We start from the raw sequence: 23,912 nt of genomic DNA, 5'->3' as shown, positions 1-23,912 counted from the left end.
TCCCTGATTCAGCACAAAACAATTACAATTTAATAACCACTGCAGGGAGGATTGAGAAACTGTGGCTGCCTTGCTCAGCACCACACCATCCGACAGTGCCTTTACCAGGATGGGATTATGATGCAGACTGATACCGCTGCTTCATTTTGGGCTGTGATGCAGCCTGGCTGGATGTTGCAAGATGACAGAAACAAATACTTTAACTGAAAAACATCACTTCTGGAAGCTTGGCTGAACTTGGAGTGTTACAACCCCTTTGTCACGGCAAGCTTTTGCATGGATGCAGAGCAATTGGCAGACCTTGGACTACGGCGGTTTCCTGCAATGGGACACAGCCGGCTTGTGCAGGGAGTTGTGCTGGCAGTTGTGTGTCGCTCTCTGGATAAGGCTTTAGCTTTCTGCTCAGCCTTTCCCCTCTCTTGTCTTTGTAGGGAGGCTGGCACCTTTCTGGCCTTCGCGACAGCTCCCTGTCCCCCGTGTGGCTGGCGGATGGGCAGAGCCGGCAGCAGGGGAGGCTGGCACGGGTGGCATCCAGCCTGCCCTGCCAGTGCTCGGTGTCGGGGTGCCCCCGGGGTGGAGTCCCTCTCCCCGAGCCAGGCAGCGCGGCCTCCCCTCGGCCGCTTTCGGATTGGCTGCGAGCGGCGGAGTGCTGAATTATTCATGAGCGCACCCCATGGGGGGGCGGGGCAGCTGCCGGCCGCCTGATTTGCATGCGAGGCCCCGCCCCGGGGCGGCCCGTCCCCGACCCCCGCCCCCGGGAGCGGCTTCCAGGCGATGCCCCGCCCCGCCGCACCCCTCCCGGAGGTGCCCAGGGAGGGAGGCCGAGGCCGCTGCAACCGCGTTACGAGGGACCAGCGGGCGCGGAGCGAGTGAGGCCGGGGCGGCCCCGGCTCCAGGCCCCGCAGGTGAGCCCAGCTTGCTGGGACTCCGCGGGGGTGCGGGAACGGGGCCGGTGTGGCGGGAGAGGCTCCGAGGGGCGGGAGGGGAGTGGAGGAAGGGAAGGGGGGGTGGGGTTTACCCACGGAGGGTCCTCCCGGGGTGGGGGGGTCCGGTCAGCGCTGCCCGTGGCAGGGCTCTCTGCGGCGGGCCGGGACTGCACTGACTGCCCGCCCCTCTGGCTTTGCGGCGTCCCGCGGGCTTGCTCCCAGAATCCCTCCAGTGGGGCTGGCAGGTGCTCGCCGGTGCCCCCGCCCCCGGCGGGCGTCCGCTTTACCGGCTGTCCGGGGCCCTGCGCACTGCCCCATTCTGGCGAGTCCGGCTGCTGGTCACGGTGCTTTGGGGCTGCCCGCACCTGAAGCTCCTGTGTCCCGGCGCATCCCGAGACACCGGCCTTGGCTCTCCTGAAAAACTTCAGGCAGCAGCGTTGAGGGGTTGGGTTGGTTCAGGTCCGTTCGGGGTTTTGTTAGCGCGTCGGTTTCTGGCTCCTCAGGCGGCATGTGCCGTGTGTGTTGCAGCCGGGGGGCACGGCGGGCAGCTGCACATCCTGGGATTTTCTGGCGGAGGTCGCGGCTTTGGCCGCCTGCTCCATAACTTCCTGGTTTCGCGGGAGTGGGTCCTGGCCGGGGCTGCCTTGGGGGGCTGCTGGGAACGGTCTCGGGATGGAGGCTCCAGCGAGAGCCGCCGCAGATCGGGAACCGGCCCGGAGCAGTCCCTTGTCCCGCTGTGGGAGATGTCCCCGCCCGCAGCCCGGCCTTGCGGGTCTCCATCTGGTGTGGCTGGCTCGGGGCAGATGTGATGGGGAACTGCAGCGTCTCTTTGGGACGCTCCGGTAGCATTTTCCTCTTTCTTTTCCCTTCAGGTCGCTGCCCATATTGAATGTATCTTGTTACTCTTTGCTTTTTTTTCTCCCCAAAGCTGTCAGAGGTTGATGGGTGAGGGAGAAGGTTGCTTCTAGCAGCGAGCAGGTGAAACAAGAAGGTGGAACAAGTTGCTTAGCCCTTGTCTCAGGTTGCCCTGCAGCTGTGGCGTGGGAACAAGCTGGTTACTGAGATCTCTCTCCTGGAGGTGAGACTTAACCTTGGCGTTGGAGAAAGCTTTGTGTGCTTGTATTTAGTGTTGCTAACTGCGTGGAGCAGTTGAAGGAAGACTTCTTGGTCAGGGTGTCTGCAGTGTAGTGTCACAAATCTTTAGGCTTCTATGAGAACAGTGACAAGAGAGAAGGGTAACAAAAGTTGTCCATGGTGATGTTACTTGATGGGGAATGCTGCCCTTTGTAGTCATCTGAGGGCACTGGCAGTCAACTGGAATATCTTGCTTTACCAAGTCCCAGGTGAAGCTGTATGCCCAAAGCAGCTGCCTGGTGATTTTTGCTTTGATTTGGGAAGCTGGCGCTTCTGGCAAGCGTAATGCAAAGTGGTGGTAGGTCCTGAGGCTTCTCCGTGCATCCTGGCACGTTTCTTGTAAAGACAGCCTGGCCCATGGATTTGTGCAAGTAGTGAGCAGTCCCTAATCCAGCTCAGGGTGTCTTGGAGGGGCTCTGTTTAGTTTAGAGTATTGAAAAGGGAGAAGAGTTCTCAAACATCTTCATGGATGGTGCTGAGGAGCTTCTTTCATTTAGTTTTTAACAGATTGCATCCCCTGTAAGTAGTGCCTGAAGGAAATTGTTCAGGAGTTAAACCAGTTGAGGCTCCTATATCTTTTAGTGGCTTTTTGTGATAGGAATACAGTTGTTACTGGGAACTGCTTATGGAAGAGGTGAAAGTTTTTCCTGGCTGACATGGAGCCTTGAGAGACGTCAAAGGTGTTTGTAAGCATATATAATGCCATTAGTACATGGCAATGAAAATAAGTACTGCTGCTAGTAGCCTGATCTTCCTCTAAAACAGTTAACCAAAGGAGGCACTGGTGGTAGCTGGCAGTTTGATTTCTGCACAGAGATTCTATGGAAACTCCAATCCTCAACTAGAAGTTTCTTCTAATTATGTCTCTGTGTTGCTTTAAGAAGCAAATTCTTCTGTGGCCCACTCCGTGGACCCACTGTGGTGTGAAGTGCTGTTCCAGTGGCCAGCTACTCTTCCATCTGAATCATGCTTCTCAGGAGAAGCCTACAAAGAGCTTTGCCTCGTGTGCAGTAACAGCAATAATAGTGTTGTTCGGTGCAAAGAGGTTGCTCTGCCGTAGCCTTTTGAAACTCGGTGTTGTCATGCTCCCATGACAGGGAGAGCACAATGGGAGCCATAATGACACACACAGGGTTTGCACAACTAGTGAAAAGTCGTTGCAAGTGGGCGGTTCCTGGTAATTCCAAGCACGGCGATCGTACACGAACTTGCTTGATTGGTGGGACTGGCTCTTCATTGTTTTCCAAGAGTTCTCGGGAATCGATCTCTGATCTTTTACTTAACGTGTTCTGTGCTGTGGGAGGGCAGCCACCTGAAGGAGGTGTTGACACAGCCTGCTCAGTTGTTCGTTTAGCTGTGTCTCCAGGTTGGTGGAAATAAATCTCTTGTTCTTTTCCTTTTGGCTGGAGGATCTTTGGTTTGCCTCTCTGCTGGTGCCTGGCTGCTCTGCGCAGGGTGCACCTGAACGCTCTCCTGGTCATAATGCTGTGAGTGCTGGGGACTAGCTGTTGATCAGCAGTTGTGTAAAGGATCAGCACTTGTGCATGGTCTCATCAACCTATGAGATTAATGTGTTAGAACACCTTGCTGATTAAGTTTTATCCTGGTAAAATCATAGAACTGTTGAGGCTGGAAGAGATCTTTGAGATCATCAAGTCACTTGCCGAGAGCTCACAACCCCACCACTACTGCTGAGCTACTACCATGAAACCATGTCCCTCTTAATCTTCCAAGCTTTCCACGTGCTGCAGCAGCTCCTTCTCTTGCTCCAGCTGTTCTGCTTGCCCTGTGCTTTCTTCTTGAGTGTCTGGCTTAATGGTGCACTACAGCCTAGCCTGGCTGTAGAGGTGAACTTGACGGTGACAACCCAGTTAAAGAATAGCCAACTCCAAGCTGAAGCTGTTCTTAAACTTGCAGCTTCACAGCAAGTCATGTCTGGTGGCTCCTGCCATTGATAAACTTGATAAGGCTGGTATTTAAGTGATGCTTTGATCATTTTTGTTGTTGTGAGATTCCCTGGTGCTCAGGAATAGCTTTTTCCTGTGCAGTTGATCCAGCCTCTTGTTCCGTCACTGTTGACTGTTGGTAACAGGAACAAGGCAGGCTGCTGGCTGAGGGAGGAAACCCAGTTCAGACGAGGCCATGGTGGTGACTGTTTGTTATAGAAGCAGTAACTGCTGGTAGTTCAAACAAAGCTCGTTGATAAGGCCTCTTTTATTTTAGCAGGGTTGATAAAAGCATTATCAGATGCATAGGGAGAAGTTCTCCCTTTAAGGACCTGTAAGCAGGAAGGGATGATGAGGAAGGAATGAAAAGGAGACCTAAAGCAAGGCAAGCTTGAAGAGCTCTTGAGATACTTGTGGCATTTTGAAAAGAAAGCTTTTGGACCTAGTCCCAATGAAAACTTGCTCAAGTTGAGTAAAGGTTGCCTAGGAAGCAAACAGATGGTACCTTGCAACTCTTACATGAGCAATATAAACTCATTATGGGTTTGTTTTTTTGTTGTTGTGGGGTTAACCTGGGACCATACCCACACTTAATGCTCTCAGTGTAGTAAAAACTTCTGACCTGGGCTTCCTCATCTTGTAAGACTGGATTAACTTGTGTGATTGGGACTTAGACTGTTGGTTCTTCTGTACTCCTGTTTAGAAATTCCACTATGATGGAAGCACATAAGAAAAAGATTGTAACAAATTTCTACAGAGAGTGATTCCCCTCATCCCATACCTAGCTGGTGGAGAAAGTCCAGAGTGTCTCAGCAAGCTGTGCATGGGCATCAAGACATGTTGCTGTGTGCAAAACAGTGAAGACAAAGCAAACCATGGAGCTCTGATGGGATTGCTGACACACAGCAGTAAGGAGCAATTAATGCTTCTCCTAAGAAGAAGTATTTGGCCTCCTTTGGAATATGGGACGTGGCATGTGTGCTTCCATAAATCTCAGCACCTGGAATGGATGGAGCTGAGCAAGGAAACCAAATGAAACCTGGTTTGGATGTTAACTGCTCCCCAGTCTGTGTTTGGAAACAGGATCATCCTGCAGCTCATGCTCTCACTGCATTTCTGTATAATTAGCGAAGAGCTTTTGTTTTGTGGCTGGATCTAATCAAGTAAGGTGAAAAAAAGGGTACCTTGTGATACTTAGCTAAGCACTCAGCTAACAAAGCAGCAGGTGCTCAATGTACAGGGCACTCTGAACTCTGCTGTCTGGTGTCCATGTACTGAATAGGAGCAAAACTGGAACTGACTCAGCCTGGGCTATTGTTGCCTATAAACAGCAGACCTCAGTGCGTCTTAGAAGAGAATGTTGCACATGGTTTCTGGTAGAAGACTCATCATTGAAAGCCTAAAGAATGTTTTCCCTGGAAAATGAGAACATTAGATACATGCAGACCTGGCATGGCTTCAGAGGCTACTGGAGAATTCCTCTCTGGCTACTGGTAGCCACAACTGTTACCATATGGTTGTGAATGCTGACTGGCAGATAACTGCAGAGCGCTTGGGGTTGGGGTTTTATGTAAGACTCTGAAGGTGTGTGGGAGAGAAACTGGTTGGCTACTATGGAAATGTGCATCTGGAAGATAAGATCATACAGATTGTGGAACCTTTTCTTTTTCTGGAATGGGAAGAGACACTTGATTATTGTACTAAATATGTCTTTTCACTGACAAGAGCCTTGTAAGCTCGTAGTAGATAATTCTGTTTGGGCAACCTGTGCTGCAGTGGTTTCTGTTGCCTTCCCCTTTGCTCAAACTGCCATTTCCCTCTCACCTCCTCCCACGCTGTGACAGGCAGGGATTCTTTGGTCAGGTGCAAAACCCTGATACAAGTTGATGAGAGATGGCTTTTGTAGCATGCCTTCCCTGATGGTGATGGACACATCAGCTTGCCAGGATGACATCTCTTCAAGTGAGTTACTGCCTGATTCTGAGCTACGAGGCTCCTTAGCCAGTTGAGCAAGTTGTTGTGGGCTGGAGTGTGAACGCAGGATCTCTTGCATAAGCAGGTTCAAACAGCATGCTCCTGGATGCAATTAATGTTCCAGGGCAAACCTTTCTAGCAGGGTGTTAAATCTGAAGCTGTGTCTCAGATCAAGCCTGTTCCTCGCTTTGCTCGTAGCAGTGGGTTTGTCTCTGCTGTCACAGCTGAGGAGATCTCTTTTCTGAGTGGGGAGGATAATTAGTAGAGCTCCTCTGTGGGTTTGCCTAGTTTAGCAGGTCCAGGATATTGATTGACAGTGGGAAAGGGTGGGTCTCTGGCACTTTCCTTTCCTTGTCTGGCTAAGGGCAAGCTGTGTGTTCTACATGGGTGTGATGTGCTCTCCTTGCATAGCACAGCAGCTTGTCACTGCTCTGGAACTTTTGCTAACTTAAATACAGCCTTGTGTGAATATGTCCTTCTTTCTGTCAGGAAGGTCTGGTGAAAGAGGACTTGTGATGTGAAATGTCACTTGAGGTACCTGATTCACTGTGGGAGGGTATACTTTCCAAGAAAACTATATTAGTATCCTTCCTTTCTTTTTTGGGCTGCCCTCTGTGTGTTTCTGTGCACAGTCTTCACCCCTGTATGTGCTGATGGCAGGGCTCACACACACAGATGCTTGTAGCTGCCTGCTCAGCACCACTTTTCTCTGTGGGGAGTGGAGATGCTAGAGATTCTGGGTGGAGAGTTAAGTGACTCAGGCTCTTGGTGCTGATGTGATCTGGTCCTCTGAACCAGGTCTGCATTGCAGTCCTCTTAGAGGGCTCTGGACAGTACTGTGTGGGTGGCTGAAGATCTTGGGAGTGTGAACAGGAAAGCTGCAAGGGGAGCAGTGCAACAGGGATGTACAAATTCTGGCTCAGGGGAGTTTCTAAAGGGACTTCTCAAAAGATGGCTGTGGAGCATCCTGTTTGTAATAACATTTCCTTTTTTTCCCCCCTTTTTTGGGGGTCCTTCACAGCTGGTAAGGCCTTGCTAGAAACCATTTGAAAAAACAAAACAAGCTCCTCAGGAATGGCTGGCTGATTGAAGTCATTAACCAAAGACCATCCTTATGTTTGCCAGCTGTGCTGCTCCCATCTACACAGGCAGAGAAAGCTCTCATCCCTCTGTCACCCTCCAGCCCCACAGTCTGAAGAAGGGCTCAAAGCTCTCTGTTCCCCTTGGCAGTCCCTTTGGCACTCCTAGCCCCACCTTTCCTTTACAGAATTAAGCAGGTTGGAAAGGACCACAGAGATCATCAAGTCCAACCTATCACCCAACACCATCTAATCAACTAAACCGTGGCACTAAGTGCCTCATCCAGTATCTTTTTAAACACCTCCACCACCTCCCTGGGCAGCACATTCCAATGGCCAATCACTCTTCCTGAGAATTTCTTCCTAACATCCAGCCTAAACCTCTCCTGGTGCAGCTTGAGACTGTGTCCTCTTGTTCCTGGTGCTGGTTGCCTGGGAGAAGAGACCAACTCCCACCTGGCTACAACCTCCCTTCAGGGAGTTGTAGACAGCAAGAAGGTCTCCTCTAAGCCTCCTCTTCTCCAGGCTAAGCAACCCCAGCTCCCTCAGCCCTGCTCCAGACCCCTCCCCAGCCTCGTTGCCCTTCTCTGGACACGTTTGAGCATCTCAACATCTTTCTTAAACTGAGAGGCTCCAGCCTTCTCCTTGCAGCTCCCTGCCATGTGTGTTTGTACCTCTTCTGATGATGGGTTCCTGCAGACAAGGATATCTGTACTGATGCTTCCTTGCCTCTCAGAAGTTCTACCCCCCAGTGTGCATGTGTGCTGTGTACACAGCAGCTGGTGAATTGCTGGAATTTCCTGTCTAACAAATTACAATAAAATACTGACTGGGGTGTCCAGTAGCTGCTTCATGAACAGCCAGGCTGCCTGTACACTGGAAACTGGAGCTTATGAAAGATGGCCAGGGTAGGCAGGAGCACTTATGGGGAAGTAAGTTGTCAAATGTGATTCACACCTTGAGTTGGCAGAGTTGGGGTTTTTTTCTTCACTTGCCACTTATCACCTCTGCAGAGGGGAGATGTGACAAAGACTCTCTTGAGCTGTACAGAATGTGAGGCCGTATCCTGGTTCCCCTGGTGGGATTGCTAGGTCACAAGTCTGGTCTAATTTGTCCTGCCCGGATCCCGCTGGTGCCGTGAGAGACAAGGCAGCGAGATGGGCTGAAAGGCTTTGGGCACTGAACTGCAGGTGCAAGATTTCCTGCCCCTGCCCCCACCTTGGGCAGGGAGTTAGGCTTGATGTTTTACAAAAGCAAGTTAATAATTAATGCAGCTGCCCCGCGGGCAGCACAGCCCTTTCTGTTCTGCCCTACCCATGGAGTGAGCTAAAATGGGTTTCTTTTCTCTTTTTAGCTCAATAGCTGGAGGGTTACCTGAGGTGAAAACTGATACTAGTCGATAATGCCTGTGAGCCTGGGAGTTAGCCTTTAGGTTGGGTTTGCCTGAATGTTTATGCAAATGCTGCAGTTTTGCTTGCCTCCGCTTCGGAGAAGGTCAGCCGAAGCCATCCCAAAGTGGCCAAGTGTAACAACGTCTAAACTCCTCCTGATTCTTCCGTGCTGCTTTGCCTCAGCAGTGTGAAAAGGTTGCTGTGTAAGTCCTGCACCAGCGATGCTGCTGCTCCGTGGTGGTGTCGGGTTTTAGTTACTCGATAGCGATGTTGTCTTGTTCTGCCCTGGCTGATTTGTGTTACCTGCTAAAACCCAAATAAATAACCTACTTCTGCCTGCTGCTCTTCTCAGGCTGCTTTTGTTTATGTGCTTTGCTCTTTGGTTTTTTTTTTCTCTCCCCTGTTGTTAGGATTTTTGGTGCCAAGATACTACAGCGAGGAAGATGAGAAGGTTCTTAAGACCCGGACATGATCCAGTGAGAGAGAGGCTCAAACGTGACCTTTTCCAGTTTAACAAGGTACAGTTTTCCTCAAACTTCAAAGCATGTGTGTGTGTGTGTGTGCTAGGCAGCATTATCCTGAGCCACTGCATGGTGTAAAGAGAAGCAAAACCTACGTGAGTGTGGGTGGAAAAGTTAAATTTAGGGAGAGGTGGTTTGCTCCTTTTTTTGCTTTGTTTTCCTCTCAGTTCTGTCCTTTTTCCCCCCAGCAGTGTGCCTGACTGGTTTTCTTTGGGCTCAGGAGCATGTTCTCAGTCCTGCCTGTTCCTTTTGTAAGAGGAAGGATATTGTCACACTGTTGAGTGGCACTTGCTGAAAGAAGAGATCTGCTCAGCAGCTTGTATGCACTCAGTGTTGTGTGGTTTGCCCTGCTGTATGCTGGGGCTGCTTCTGTCACAGGTAGTCTGAGCAGCACTGCTGTGAAAGTCAACCTTATTCTAAAGGCACATGAGCAGCAGAAATGCACAGAGGCCAACCTGCTTCTGCTACTGGAACTGATTATTCCTTGGGACCTCCAGGCAGTGCTGCACACTATGGTGTGAGCGTGCCCTCAAGCTCTAGCAGTCAGGCATGTGCAGCAGGAGTTAGCTTTTAGGAGAGAGCTGTGAGGACCTTGAGATTAGATCCATCTTCCAAAGACTTGCTAAGGTGTATTTCTTTAAGCAGTACCTGTGCTGTGAGGATAGGCTGAGGGAGCTGGTTCAGCCTAGAGAAGACTCCAGGGGAACCTTTCAGATCCTACAGGAAGGCTGGACAGTGACTTCTCCTAAGGGTGTCTTGCAATAGGACAAGAGGGAATGGTTTTAAGCTGAGGGAGAGTGGGTTTAGACTGGCTTTTAGGAAGAAGTTCTGCAATATGAGGGTGGTGGGACTCTGGAATAGGAAACCTAGGGAGATTGTGGATGCCTCCTCCCTGGGGGTGTTCAAGGCCAGGTTGGATGAGGCCTTGATCAGCCAAGTCTAGGTGAGAGGTTTCCCTGCCTCTGTGTGTGTGTGTGGGGGGGGGTTGGAGCAGATGATCTCTGAGGTCCCTTCCTAAGCCATTCTACGATGGTTCTGTGTAAGCCACTACCTGTGACAGAGATGAAACCAGAGTTCTATGTCCCTGACTAGACTTTGGGATTATAAGTGTAGATCTGTTTCTAAATGTGCATTTAAAAGACTGTGGTGGAAATGTGGCAGCGCCTAGGCAGCACGATGGCCATTAATAATGAATTGCTATTATCTTGGTCTGAATCTGGATCTAGGGGTTTTTTCTTCCCTCTGAGGAGGAAACAGCCCTGGCTGTGTTACCTACCCAGCATTCTGGGCATTTTTGTTTTGAGCCCTGGCCAGGAGCATAGTGCTTTCATCTTTGTAAATGCCTGGTATTAATTCATTGCTGGGCTAATGGCCACTTACACCTTCACTGGCTATCAGAAATAGATTTGTGGCTTTTGCATTTCCAAGGTTTAAATGGAATCTTGCTGAAAAGGAAAATGGATAAATGAAGTCAGCTTAGGAGATGACCTCCTTGATTCATTAAAATTCTGGGGTGGATACATAAAGTGGAACTTTGAGATGAAAGGTTTAATGTAATTTGGGACTGAAAGGCACCATTCCCATCTAAACCTCCCTCCCATTGGGGAGACAGAAGGAGCTCAAGAATGCTTCAGGCTGATTTTCTTCTTGCTGCCATGAGGAAATGCTAGTGCAGATGCAGGAAAAGTTCCAGTAAATAAAGACCAGGGCTGAGTTGCTTGCATTTGGCTGAATGCAATGGCAGCCTCAGAAAAGGCATCCCAGGGATGGGTTAGAATTGCTCATAAGTGTATTAAATTGTATATACCTTGGAAAAAACCTCTGTTATTTCAGGGGTGTCTCTCCCTCAAATCTGCCTTTCTCCTGTGAGAATGTTTGGCTGAACTTCACCTGCCAGAGACAGACTAATTTGGCTGATGCAAAACAGGGCTAAAAGAACAAGATTCTGCAGCTGAGGGAAACTTCCTGATGCATCAGGAGTTGACATCAGGGTTTGTCACTCCACTTGATTCAGTCCTGAAGGTAAATACTGCAGCTTGTTTATAGGAAGTGTCCAAAGTAGTCACCTCCTTAATGGTATATTCCCATTAACAACTTGGTAATTAAAGGCCTTGCAATATGCATTTGCACCTTTTAAGCCCCAGTAACTTGCTCTTTTCTAACAAGAATTGGAAAGGGAATTAATATTATGCCAGAGTCTTTTACATTACATTTTGGTTTTGCATAAAGTTGTTTTGCTGTTGTTTTTTTCCCCCAAGTCTTCTGTGTCCTAGTCCAGTATTTCCAGAGATAATGGATCATTTGAAAGCCCCTACCCTTTGATATAATAAACACCCACTCCTAGCTAGGTAGAATGAGAACATATAAATGTTTATAACTATCTAAGGGCTGGGGGTCAAGAGGCAGGGGCCAGGCTCTGCTCAGTTGCATCCTGTGATAGGACAAGGGGCAATGGATATAAACTCCAGCACAGGAGGTTCCACCTCAACATGAGGAGGAACTTCTTCACTGTGAGGGTCACAGTGCACTGGAACAAGCTGCCCAGAGAGGTTGTAGAGTCTCCTTCTCTGGAGACTTTCAGGACCCATTTGGATGTATTCTTGTGTGACCTGTGCTAGATCCTATGGTTCTGCTCTGGCAGGGGGGTTGGACTCAATCTCCAGAGGTCCCCTTCCAACCCCTAACATCCTGTGAGCCTGTGATCTCAGTCTCCCTGTTGGCCCTTCCCTGGAGGTGTTCAAGGCCAGGTTGGATGACACCTCGAGCAACCTGGTCTAGTGGAAGGTGTGCCTGCCTGTGGCAGGGGTGTTGGAACTAGATGATCTTTAAGGTCTCTTCCAAACCATTCTGTGATTCTCTGATCTGGGAAAGTCAGACTTTAATTCTGACCTGTTGAAGGCTGTGGCTTCAGGGAGCCAAGAAACATAGTCCTTTGTGTGCCAAAGCTGTCCTTGTCTCCTGCTAGTAAAGCAAGCACAGTAGTGCTGGCAAGCAAGTTTTTAAACACTTGTTATTTGAGGTCTTTGGAACACTTCTGGATAAGAACCTGCTTGGGAATTATTTTGTGGCACTGTGAAGTTGCTGATCAGAGAAGCTGCCCTGGTGTGTTTGCACCCCTGCAGTCTGTGATGCTGGTGGGGACTAAATGGAAGGTCTCTCCATCAAGTGCAGGGGATTCCTGCCTTTGTTTTATTGTTTGCCTTGGAGGTGAGTATGAGTGGATGCTGCCACACAAGTTTAGTGTCAATAGAGTGGAATATCTTTGGCCATGCTGACCTAGTAAAGGACTTCAATTTAAGACACCTTGTTAATTGGTGGTGGTGGCTTTTTTTGGTTTGCTTTACTCCCTCGAGTGTAAATAGGTTGTGATGTTTTTACTGCTTCCCTCTTACATTTCTGTTCCAGGTCAGAGGTGGTCCAGATGGTTTTAATGGACTGATTGACCACTGGACTGGCTCTTCCAACTGCCCTCAGATTTGTTTGTTTCAAAAAACACCTTCCTGAATTCTGCCAGTCACTCAGCTCTGCCTATCTGTTTCTCTGTATGAGTAAGAACTTCCCATACTTGTGTGTACCTGTTGCAAGAATCTGTTTTTAGCTCAGTGGATAGGATGAAGGATAAGGTATGTGGACTTGGCAGTCTGCTTCTTGAAGTTTATCCTGCTTTTGGAAGTAGTATTTGGATGCCTTTGGCTCAGCCCAAGCCCTGCAGAACAAACATGTCCAGGCTGGCACTGTCAGACGAGATGATGGGTAACACACAGGTGAACCAGCCTGTCTTACAGCTGGATGTTACCAGACTGGGAACATTGCATTTAATTTATGGCTTTGTGTTTTTCCTCCCTCTTTTCAGTCTTCCTAACCCTTTGCTACTGGCTGTGATGGATGACTTCCCTTCAATCTGACCTAGTGTCTATGCAAAGTAGATTTAACACCTACAGGCCTCATTGTTCCTTCCAAAGACACATTAACAAAGGTATAGGGTTTGTATTGCCTGTGGTTGGGTTTGTCTCTGCTTTGTCATAAAACAATCTGAGAGGAGAAGTGGAGAGGCATGAAAGGAGGAAGGCAGCACCGAGTTTGATCAGCACAGCTTTAGTGTGGGCTGGGAACAACTGTTGAGTTTGGCTGCATTTTTCCTGCAGTAAACACGACTGACACGAAGCATTTCTATTCCTTAATGCTGCTGACACCCAGCTCACTGCTACTGAGTCTGAGGAGAAGGAAACCCAAAGCTCCTACCTTTCCTCAAAGGAACAAAGGCTCTTTTGAGAAAGAGGGCACATTGTGGGCACTCTTAGTTTCTTATTTCAGCCTAGCTGAAAGGCTCCATTGTAACCTCTCCTGCCTTCTGCCCCCCTCGCTCCCCCTTGCTGGGTTTACCTGCTGAGCAGGTGAAAGGATGGGCTGATGAAAGCTGCTCCAGAGAGGGGAGGAAAGGAAGCCTACTGAAAAGCTGACTTTATGTCATCTAACACCAGGGTGTGAAGAAGCACAGGCAAAAGATCTGAGCAATCAGTACAGTGAATGTGAATGCCTGGCCCGGGTGGCTTCAACTACAACCCAAAAGCCACCCTGAAGCCTTTCCTGCTCAGCTGTGGAAACAAATGAGTGACTTAGGCTGGAGTTACCTTCATGATGTGTTGTGGGCATCTTGGCTGAAGAATCCAAAACTCTCAGAAACCAGTAGCAGATTTACTCTATAAGCAATAACACACTGTGATTGTTACTGGTAACTCTCTTCTTGTGCTTCTGCATGTGGTACTGTTTTCTGCAGGGGCCTTCTGTTCCTAACAGCTTACTCCTGGATGTGAGAGCTGCTGTAGCTTTTGTAAAGTTTCTCGTGGGATGTGGGGGTTACTTCACATCTTCCACAGAAGGAAAACCTGGAGGGGAAAAAAAATTGCCCTCCTATTATCATGATTCCTGAATGGTGCACAGTCAGTTATCAGTTCATAGCTCTCATACTTGAAAATTAAAGCTTTTATTGACTTGTCTAATGTGTTTACAAATTAACACATCAAAGCTAAGCTATAATTAGGCAAATATTAAAGCCAGCATTGACAGCTTCCTACCAGGCAGTGCAGGATGGTGTAAGTCATGGGTTTCTGTTACAGGAATTAGGCTAAAACTTTTTATCTTTTCCTGCTGGAAGAAATTTGGAATAAACAGAGTTTCTAATTGATGTTTTAATTGGAAACAGCACCAAGGTGTGCTTGAGGACGTGACAGTGCAGTGACTGTCAACAGGCTGAAACTACAGCTAACAGTGGAATTACTTCTATTCTCTTCTTCTATTCTCTTCTTCTATTCTCTTCTTCTATTCTCTTCTTCTATTCTCTTCTTCTATTCTCTTCTTCTATTCTCTTCTTCTATTCTCTTCTTCTATTCTCTTCTTCTATTCTCTTCTTCTATTCTCTTCTTCTATTCTCTTCTTCTATTCTCTTCTTCTATTCTCTTCTTCTATTCTCTTCTTCTATTCTCTTCTTCTATTCTCTTCTTCTATTCTCTTCTTCTATTCTCTTCTTCTATTCTCTTCTTCTATTCTCCTGTCTCCCTAACAAGCTTCTCACTGTATTTTGGAGGACAGTGGAATGGTGTCTGTTGGCCATTCTACACCTGGTTCAATTCAATGTCTGATTTGTTGTTAAATAAAATCATAGACTCAATAAGGTTGGAAGAGACCTCAAAGATCATCAGGTCCAGCCTGTCACCCAAGACCTCATGCCTACTAAACCATGGCACCAAGTGCCCCATCCAAACCCCTCTTGTTCCCAGAATTGTGTGGCTGTGGCTTCATACTTTGACAACTTGGAAGCTTTTGTCTTAGCTCAGTAGCTGTCATGGTACAAAGAAATTCCTCTTATGCCTGTGCTGGATTAGGAAGCTGCCCTGTTCCAATTCTGAGTCTCCTCCAGGAAGTTTTAGACTTGTAGCTAAGCAAAGGTTGGTTAGCAACAGTTTCAAAGAGTGACATGAAAAAGCTGACTTCTCCAAAGTTGTTTTTAATACCACCAAGCCAAGACTTAAATTACCTTCTTAGAATAGAAATAAGCAAGGCTGGAGATGAAGTTATCATAAAGGGAAATAAACTCAGTGGTCTCGGAGCCAGCAGTGCTAATCTTGGTTTATTACAGGTGAAAGGTTTAAAAAGTAGAAGCTTCTCCTTTGCCCGGTCTTAGGTGCTCCAATGTTTCCAGTTTGTAATCTTCTACAATAGCTCATCTTCCCCTGACAGGACCTCAGACTGGGGTAACTGATGAGTTAGAGGAAGGAAGCCTGTTTTTACAGTTTGTGAATTGGGATCAAACGACCCAAACTGAAGCAATCTGGCAGCGGATGGAGTCAGACATCCCCGCCTGTGCCTGTGTCTTTGAGCAGGAACTGTAAAAGGGGCATTAAACTCCTTTGTAGCAGCTGGGAGGACCTCAGGCTAATGGCATGACCACAGAACTGAAACTGGCTTTATGTGATTCCCCTGCAAGGGATTAAGTTGGGAAAGCACTGTGTGGGAAATCACTATGCAGGAAATAAAGTCCAGGTGTTACTTGTAGGCTGAATAAACTCCAAAGCCAAGTGATGTGGTAGCTCTGTCTCAAAAAGATGATGGAAATATCAGGATGGGAGTGAGGTGCAAGCGCTAAGTCTTGTAGATGGAGTGTCCTCTGCTTATTCTATTATGTGAGTGGTCCTGAGGCTGTTTTATAACAGCTTGCCTTAAAAAAATGTATATTCCAGAAGATGGGTTTTCCAGGAAGTGGCCTTATGAGTCTTGGGGCACATAGATTTCTCTGTACATGGGTCTATGTTGTTGAACACTCAGGCATACTTGTTCTGTGTGAAGGATGATGATAGCTGTACATTAGCACTTCTGAAAACTCCACTGAGCTACTTGCCCAGCAGCTTAGCAGCATCCTGTAAGGAAGGCAGAACATTAGTCCAGTCTAAATGCATTGGTTGTGCTAAGTGTGGTGTGTGCAGCAGGCTCCTCATCTTCCTGGTCTAGTTAAAGATGTCCTTGCTCACCTGCAGGGGGGTTGGACAAGATGACCTTTGAGGGTCTCTTCCAACCTGGTGCCTTCCATGATTTGTCTTGGTGCAGTGTAAATTGCACTTCAGGGAAGCCACTAAGGCCAAGCAACATACTGCTGCTCCCCATGACAGTCACTGACATCTTTTCATTGCTAAATGGCTTTGGATTAGTCTGAGGTAGCTGAGCTAGCTCCTGCTTTCATACAATTCCAGCCTTCCGTGCTACCTGTGGAAATTGGATCTTGGTTAGGTTAGCTTTCCTGACTGCCCCACAGGAAATCTGTTTAATTTTCTTGAAGAGCACTGATGTTCTTGTTTCTTCATGTCAGTCAACAGGAGGAGGTCATGAAGGCTGGCCTGTGTGGAATTTGGCAGATAAAGATTGACCTTACAATAGGCAGATGTTGGAATTGTGCTGAGCAGTTGGTTTACAGGAGTGAAGCTGGGTTGGAGTGATGGAGTGTGCCATGGTGACTGAGTAAGCTGGGCTTCTGCAGTTAAAAGTCTTAGCATAAAGAGGGATACTGCTTGGCTTACTGCTTTGAGAATGTTTCTCTTCCATTTCTGTTACATTTCTGCATATCCTGGCTGCAGAGCCAGGGGAGTTAGTTCTTGGAAGAGATTCATCCTTAGGCTGCTGTTGAGCAGATCTAACCTGTGTTTGAACGCTTTTCAAGGGAAGGAGCTGCCATTAAGTGCTGTATTGCAGGCTGCCATGCCATATTTAACTTCTGGCTTTTAACTATGGACAACATGCTGCTGATTGTGATTTTTTTTTTTTGCCTTTTCTTTCTCTCTCCCAGACTGTGGAGCATGGATTTCCCCATCAGCCCAGTGCCCTGGGCTACAGCCCATTCCTCCGCCTCATGGCCATTGGAACACGATCAGGAGCCATCAAACTGTATCCCTTTGATCACCTTGGGCTACACTTCTCTGACCACATCAGGGTGTGCAGCTTTTGAAGACACTGTAAAAAAAAAGATTAAACTGAGTATAAATTTGCAAGCAAGGGTTCCTGGAACGCTGGAATAGTTTGCCTAGGTTTGAAGTTTGATCAGGAGGGGATTATCTTGCCCAGAGCTGAACTACAGCTCAAAGAGAAGCTGAGCTGATGCAGATATTTAGACAAGACTCCTTGCTCTTGCAATGCAGAAGGTCAAACTAGCTCTGGCCTATGTTTAGCAATCCTTCATGTTGTAAATTCCAGGGTTGTTTAAATATTTGGGGCAGGGTTCCTTCTCTTTTTTCTTCCCCCTTCTGTAAGCAATTCTATTTCAAAGGTTAAAACTTCAGAGTCAGAAATGCTTTCAGCTTCCTGAGTTTTTGACCATGCAGGCATTGAAGACCTCGACGTGGAAGGCAATGACTCTTTTGTTGTTGTTGTTCAGTTAGTCATGTGTATACACGAGACACTGAGGTGATTCCCATGGCACAGTACCAGCCAGGCAAGCTGTAAACCAGGCATGCCACTCAGCTCAGAAAGGAAAAGTTGGTGCTCTCTCTCTGCCTGCTTAATCATTCATTCCCAGTGGTGTTTGTGTGTTCAGAGGCTGGACTGCACACGCGGGCGGTAGCCATCTGTCTCTTGGTTACAAATTAGTTAAGCAGGATTGTAGTGTCTGGGAAACCACTAAACATCTCTGAGAGGAAAGGAAAAAAAACCCAACACCAAACCAGGGTCCAGACACTTCTTCTGCATATGCTCAAAGGATGAAGCAGACTTCCATGTTCTCCTGTAGCATGCAAAACCTGTCCCAGGCATGTGAAAGGAAAGTAGATTTTTGCCTTGCTTCTTTTCAGCCTGGATCACTAACAGTAAAACATGGATTCAAACTAATCCCTCTTCATCTTGCTTGCTAGCAAGCTTCTCATCAATTAATTGTAGCTGTGGGTCATCTTAAATACTGTAGATCCTCAACCAGCTCTTCCAGATATGGTGCTCCTGGGGTGGAGTTCATGGGTTTACATGAAGAAAACAATACTGTAATGCAGATTCACTTTATACCTGATCAGGTAAGTCTATTTTCAGTCCCTTGCAATTCATGGTGACCTCAAACAGGTGTTGAGTTTGTTCCAGGTAACTGGGCTGCTATTACCAGGTGTATTCAGAATGCTGCTTGGTGGGGAGTGCTTATCCCAGTGTATTTTCTGCTCTCAGCAGCACTTGTTGCTGTGGAGATGCTTGGTAAAACATGAGAGTAGCTTTGTTGTCTGTAACTGTTAGTCGTTTATCTCCAACAGCATATTGGGCATGGAAATAAAGCCAGAATGGTTCAGGCAGCCTGCTGCAGAAGCCAGAAGTTCCTTTTCCTGTTGCAGCCCCTATTCTTTCACTGGGTCTGGGTGGTCTGGCTTCAGCAGAGCAGATAGAACAGTAGCTGCAGCTGGACTGATGTAGTTATTTTCAGGAGTTCACCCCAGTGCTGCTAACCTCACCTGCTGCTAGCTGGTTGCCTTTGTGCACTGGGGTACTGAATCCTGCTCCTGGGGCTTGCTGAACAGTTATTGCCACAAACTAAAAATAGGAAGGCAGAATTTTTCTGAATGTCTTTGTGGCTGGCTGACTGTTTTCCTTTCCCTTGAGTGGCAGACTGGTGTCTTGGCCACATACTTTGTTGCCTGACACCCCCCAGTTCAGCACGAGTGGCCTCTTTGTGAGAGGGATTTAATTCTTGGGGCGGTTTTGGCTGGTTGTTTGCTTAACTAATGGTATAAACTGAAACTCCCATGGGGAGTGTTGCACCAGGTGTGGTTCTGCAGGTAAAATGCTTCAATTTGAACATCCAGCCAGCAGGGCTGGGCTCATGAAAGGACTCTGACACAACCTTCCAGAATGAGGTTGGACGCAAAGAATGCAAGGAGTGTGGTGTAGTAGACTGTCAGCCCCACCCAAAGCTGGGGTGTGTTGCATCAAACCCTGCTGAGAGAGAAGGTGGAGAGCTAACAGCCTGCAGCTGCCTGCTTGAGCTTTACAGGCATAGGCTGATCTTTAGCAAAAGCCTAAATCTTTGTCATCCCCCTCGCTGATAGCCTGTGCCTTTGTCCTCTAGAACAGAGTTTTTAGCCTTTAAGGCTACTTCTTGTCTCCCCTTAAGTCCCAAATCCCTGGCTGTTGGCTGGCAGTGTTGCTGCAATGTGTACCCACCGTGATAAAGAGCTGGGGCTGGCTCCCCAGTTCTGTTTGAGCCGAGTTACGAACAGCAGCAACTTTCTTGCTAGGTTTACTGTGTTACATTCCATACTGTGAGCCTGAAAAAAGGGCATTTTGTGTGGTTTTGCAGTGCCAGCTGGTGACATTGCTAGATGATAACAGCTTGCATCTCTGGAGCCTGAAGCAGCACAGTGGAGCATCTGAGCTGCGGGAGGAGCACCGCTTCACCTTGAAAGGGCCACCTGGGTAATCCACTAGAGTGGTTTTTGAGCTAGTGTGTGGGGCTAAGCAAGTAAGAAGAGTCTGTTCTTGTAGTAGCTAGGGCTTGTTCAGTTCTTACAGACTATGAATCCATTAAAGGGGGGTCAACCAGGAGCTGGATAGGGCCTGGGAGACCACCTTGTAGGAGTGTTGTACCAATGTAAAGGGTGACATCTCTTTTTGATGCTGTCCACCCACTTCTGTGTATAGAGGAACTGTAAATCTTAAGGTTAAGTAAAGCTAAGCATCCCTTAAGTCAAAATTTAAACTACTGCTATGGTTTAGGGAACTTGAGCATCTCCCCTGTGAAGAGAGGCTGAGAACCCTGGGGATGTTTAGTCTTGAGAAGAGAAGACTGAGAGGGGATCTCATAAGTGTGTATAAATATCTGAGGGGTGGGGGTCAAGTAGAGGGGGCCAAGCTCTTTTTGGTGGTGAACAGTAATAAGACAAGGAATAACAGGTTCAAGGCTTGAACAGAGAAGATTTCACCTCAACAGGAGGAGAAGCGTCTTTACAGTGAGGGTGACAGAGCCCTGGAACAGGCTGCTCAAAGAGATTGTGGAGTCTCCCTCTCTGGAGACTTTCAAAGCCCACCTAGATGCATTCCTTTGTGGACTACCTTGGGTGATGCTGCTTTGGCATGGGGGTTGAACTCAAGGTTCTCTAGAGGTCCTTTCCAAGCTGTAATGTACTGTAGTACTATGATACTTCGTTTGTCCTTTCACTTGATCTTGCCAGTTTTGGATGAGCTGTTTCTAGCTTGTTTGGGGACATTTAATAAGAGAGGCTACTGTGAAGAAGGTGTCTGGGTCTTCATCCATGCACTTGTCCAAAGTCTTTTGACACCATTTACCTTAAAGCTAGTGATTTCCTCCTTCAGAAAAACCCTGCCTGGCTCAAAACAGCTGCCTATAAAACCAATGAGTTGTAGGTATCCCTGCTGAGCTCATAGCTCTCTCAAGAGTGGGTACACCACCCTTCTTGCATCCAGCTGATGAGAGTCTTTTTGCACCCCCCAGGTCTCCACCAAGTGCCACACAGATAACAGCTGTCCTTCCCCACTCCTCCCGGGAAGTCCTGTATCTTGGCACGGAGAGCGGCAACATCTTTGTCGTGGAGCTTCCGTCGTTCAAAGTGCTGGAGGACAGGACCATAACCTCCGAGGCCGTGCTGCAGCGGTGAGTGAGCACGCAGGCCCTGCTGTGGAGAGGTGTGGAATGCCACTAGCAGACATAATCCTTTGTTAAAATGTCAACCTGGATTAATACTGGGGCCTCGTTGTTGTGTTAAGCATTGTCCAGAGCTGCCTGACTCCTGTGAATGTAGCTTTTAGTCCTGCTATGTGTAACCATGTAAGGAACGGCTTCTGTCCTGCTGGCACTGTGGAGGTGCAGCATCTAGGCAAAACTCTGCAAGAGACACTTGGGATAAATCTCCAAACCTTGTTGCCCTGTCCCTTGTGTTTAATTTTGCAGCAAATGTTGCACTTAGCTGTAATTACCACCCCCCTACCCCCTTTTTTTTTGGGGGGTCCAAATAGGACTTTTGTCACTTTGGAGATTCAAGTGCTGCTGAAAATTGTCCTACATCCTGTCACTGTTGCTTCCTGTTGCCATTTCCCTGTTACCTTTATTCTGTAAGAGTCACAAGAGAACAGGAGGGGTGATTCAGGCTGCCTTCACACTCCTGGGATCCAGGCACAAAATCACAGAGCTGCTTGGATTAGGGAAGACCTCTAAGGTCACCAAGCCTAACACTGACATATCCTTGACTAAACCACGTTCCTAAACACTGCATCTACACAACTCTTACATGCCTCCAGGGATGGGGATTCCACCACCTCCCTGGGCAACCCATTCCAATGCTTGATAAGCATTTCAGTGAAGAATTTCTTCCTAATGTCCAACTTCAGCTTCCCTTGGTGCAACAGTCCTGGAGTTCTTTGTAAACCTTGGGTTTTCCCCTGAAGAAAATGGGACTGGCTGCATGTCCATGTGGCAGGCCTGGTGTGGTGTCTTGAGACTTTCTTTCTGCTAGAAGGATTTGTGAAGAGGTTGTGCTTCTCCTCATCTGTTTGAACTGTGTGTTGCTTAGTTACTCATTCTTAAACCTTAACTGTTATTACAGTCAGGTTGGGTTGTTGCTGGAATAAACTTCTGGGTTTTCTTTTGTTGTAGGGTACCAGAGGATTCCTGTAACAGGCGATCCTGTGAGCTGGTGGAAGCTCTTCGAGAGCACCCCAAGAACCCTGACCAGATCCTGATTGGATACAGCAGGGGCTTGATTGTCCTCTGGGACCTGCAGAATAACAAAGCAACACACCATTTCCTGGGCAGCCAGGTAATGGGTTGCATTTGTGGTCAGTTCAGCAGGGGAGGAAGGGTGCTCTCAGGGCACTCTGAAGACAAGGAGGTGCAGGGAGAGGCTGGCAAAGCTGGGTTTGAGTAAGAAGGCATTGGTTTTGGCAGGGTTAACAGCTCTCTGGAGAACACTCATTGTGTGTCTTTCTCTTCAGCAACTGGAGAACCTCTACTGGCAGAGGGATGGCAGTAAATTCATTAGTTGTCACTATGATGGAAGTTACACCCAGTGGCCAGTATCCAGTGACAACAGGCAGCCTGAGCCTCTGGAAAACCTTGTGCCTTATGGTCAGTAAGTGAGGTTTGGTTGTTGTGTATTTGTCTAAACTCAAACTCCTTTTGAGTCTCTGTGGGATATTCAGGTCACATTCTCTCTACTGTTTAATCCTCATAGCAAAATGCAGAGTTGCCTTTTGAACTGGTTGTCAGCCTAGACTAAGGGAGTTCAGTCCAGGTCTGTTTCCTGGATTTTCAACTCCTTTACAACACTGAGCTCTGTCTCAAACACAGAGAGCAAATGTGTCAAAGAAATTAGTGCCCCTATGGTGATTCAGCTCTTTGTTTTAGTTCAGGTGTCCTGTTCAGCAGGAGTTGCTTAGATCTTCTGTAATTAATAGTGAGCTATGTACATTGTGTCAGCCTGAGCAGTGATGAAATGAAGCCTCTGATTTGCTGAAACCCATCAAATGTGGGGGTGACTTCATCTTCCAAACATATAGAAGCTTCTAAAGCTCTATCACCTTTACATTAGTTTCAGGAATGCCTGTGCTTTTAATGATCCTTTCCAGTTAATCAGCTTCTACAACAAGGACTTCCTGTTAGCCTTCAGCAGCGTGGTTCAAAACTTCCTCTGAGTCTGAGTTGTTTTGCTGAGGACTGCTGTGGTCAGAAGGGTTATTGTCTGATGTGTTTTGGTCTGGGGAGATGATGGTGGTGTCTAATTTGGGTGGTTCCCTTCAAGTTGGAGGCTGAAGTGACCCAGGTGAAGCAGAATAGAATAGACCAGATTGGAAGAGACCTTCAAGATCATTGCATCTAACCCATCATCCAACACCACCCAATCAACTAAACCATGCAACCAAGCACCCTATCAAATCTCCTCCTAAACACCTCCAACGATGGTGACTCCACCACCTCCCTGGGCAGCCCAGGAGCTGCTTCTGTAAAAATGCACTTGGAATTGTTTAGGTGGGAAAAGACTAAGATCACCAAGTCCAACCATTAACCCAACCTACCAAGTCTGCTCCTTCTTGAGTTACAGCAAATAACTCTGTTCTCTTAGGTCCATTTCCTTGCAAGGCCATCTCCAAGATCTACTGGCAGACAACAAAAAATGGGTAAGTTTGTGGTGTATCCCTTCCCTCTTCCCTCTTCAAAGGCATTTGAAGGGCACACTCTCCAATGCCTTAAGAACCCTTTAGAGTGAGATAAGATTTTTTTCCCCTTGCCTCATGTCTGTGACATTTTGCTTCTTCCTCCCTTCAGCACACACCACTCTAACTCTGTCTTTCTCTTAAGGCTTCCTTACATCATATTCCAAGGAGGGATGCCCCGGGCTAGCTATGGTGACCGGCACAGCATCTCTGTGGTCCATGGCAGTCAGCAAACAGCCTTTGACTTCACGTCCCGGGTGATAGACTTCTTTATAATCTTCAGTTCAGAGCCTACTGCAGGTATGTGGTGAAAGAGCCATCAGAGGAAGTAGTATAGTGTGTGAAAATCTGCCTGGTATAAATAGCACATGAAAAGTGATAAGGAGGTCAGTTGTGTGGGCTTTTTCACAGGCTTTAAGAGAGGGTCATGGAGTCATTGAGGCTGGAAAAGACCCTGAAGAGTGAATCTAACTTGGAGAGAGATTTGCCATTTAAAAGTGAAGTGTAAAATGTTGGTGTAAAGGATGGGCTGGTTCCAAATGGCCACACATTCCTTGAAAAACTCATCTACTCCATTAGTGAGAAAAGATCTCTTAGGCTCATGTCTGTGTGAGCTGGACACTGGACATGAGCAGGTCGTGAAATAAGGGTCTGAGTGTTGCTGTTTGGGAACAGCACTTCAAAGGAGGCAATAATTAAACCCAGAATTTACTCCCACTGAGACACTGTTTCTTCTAATTACTACCTGGATTTATGACTAGAG

General features: G+C 47.6%; 2 protein-coding genes across 3 annotated transcripts in view; one reads left to right on the top strand and one right to left on the bottom strand.

Annotated features, from left to right (window-relative positions):
- Window positions 1–805: 805 nt before the first annotated feature.
- LLGL2 (LLGL scribble cell polarity complex component 2) overlaps window positions 806–23,912 on the top strand; it is a 38,851-nt gene continuing 15,744 nt past the window's right edge. For both annotated transcript variants that reach the window (XM_054170576.1, XM_054170575.1), the window contains exons 1-10: window positions 806–905; window positions 8,861–8,968; window positions 16,806–16,903; window positions 17,934–18,015; window positions 19,284–19,399; window positions 20,436–20,594; window positions 21,594–21,756; window positions 21,932–22,064; window positions 23,059–23,113; window positions 23,295–23,449. In XM_054170576.1, the coding sequence (XP_054026551.1) occupies window positions 8,894–8,968; window positions 16,806–16,903; window positions 17,934–18,015; window positions 19,284–19,399; window positions 20,436–20,594; window positions 21,594–21,756; window positions 21,932–22,064; window positions 23,059–23,113; window positions 23,295–23,449 (1,036 nt within the window). In that variant the 5' untranslated portion in view covers window positions 806–905; window positions 8,861–8,893. The remainder of the gene's footprint in view (window positions 906–8,860; window positions 8,969–16,805; window positions 16,904–17,933; window positions 18,016–19,283; window positions 19,400–20,435; window positions 20,595–21,593; window positions 21,757–21,931; window positions 22,065–23,058; window positions 23,114–23,294; window positions 23,450–23,912) is intronic.
- LOC128898247 (translation initiation factor IF-2-like) lies at window positions 842–1,775 on the bottom strand. The gene is made up of 2 exons (XM_054171106.1): window positions 1,292–1,775; window positions 842–1,245 (listed from the first exon to the last, which is right to left on the bottom strand). The coding sequence occupies exons 1-2, from the start codon at window positions 1,773–1,775 to the stop codon at window positions 842–844; spliced, it is 888 nt and encodes a 295-aa protein (XP_054027081.1).

Source organism: Dryobates pubescens, chromosome 20 (assembly GCF_014839835.1).
Source record: "Dryobates pubescens isolate bDryPub1 chromosome 20, bDryPub1.pri, whole genome shotgun sequence".
In the NCBI taxonomy this organism is placed as follows: domain Eukaryota; kingdom Metazoa; phylum Chordata; class Aves; order Piciformes; family Picidae; genus Dryobates; species Dryobates pubescens.
Note: the sequence above shows the minus strand (reverse complement) of the source record. Positions and strands in the feature narration are given on the sequence as shown.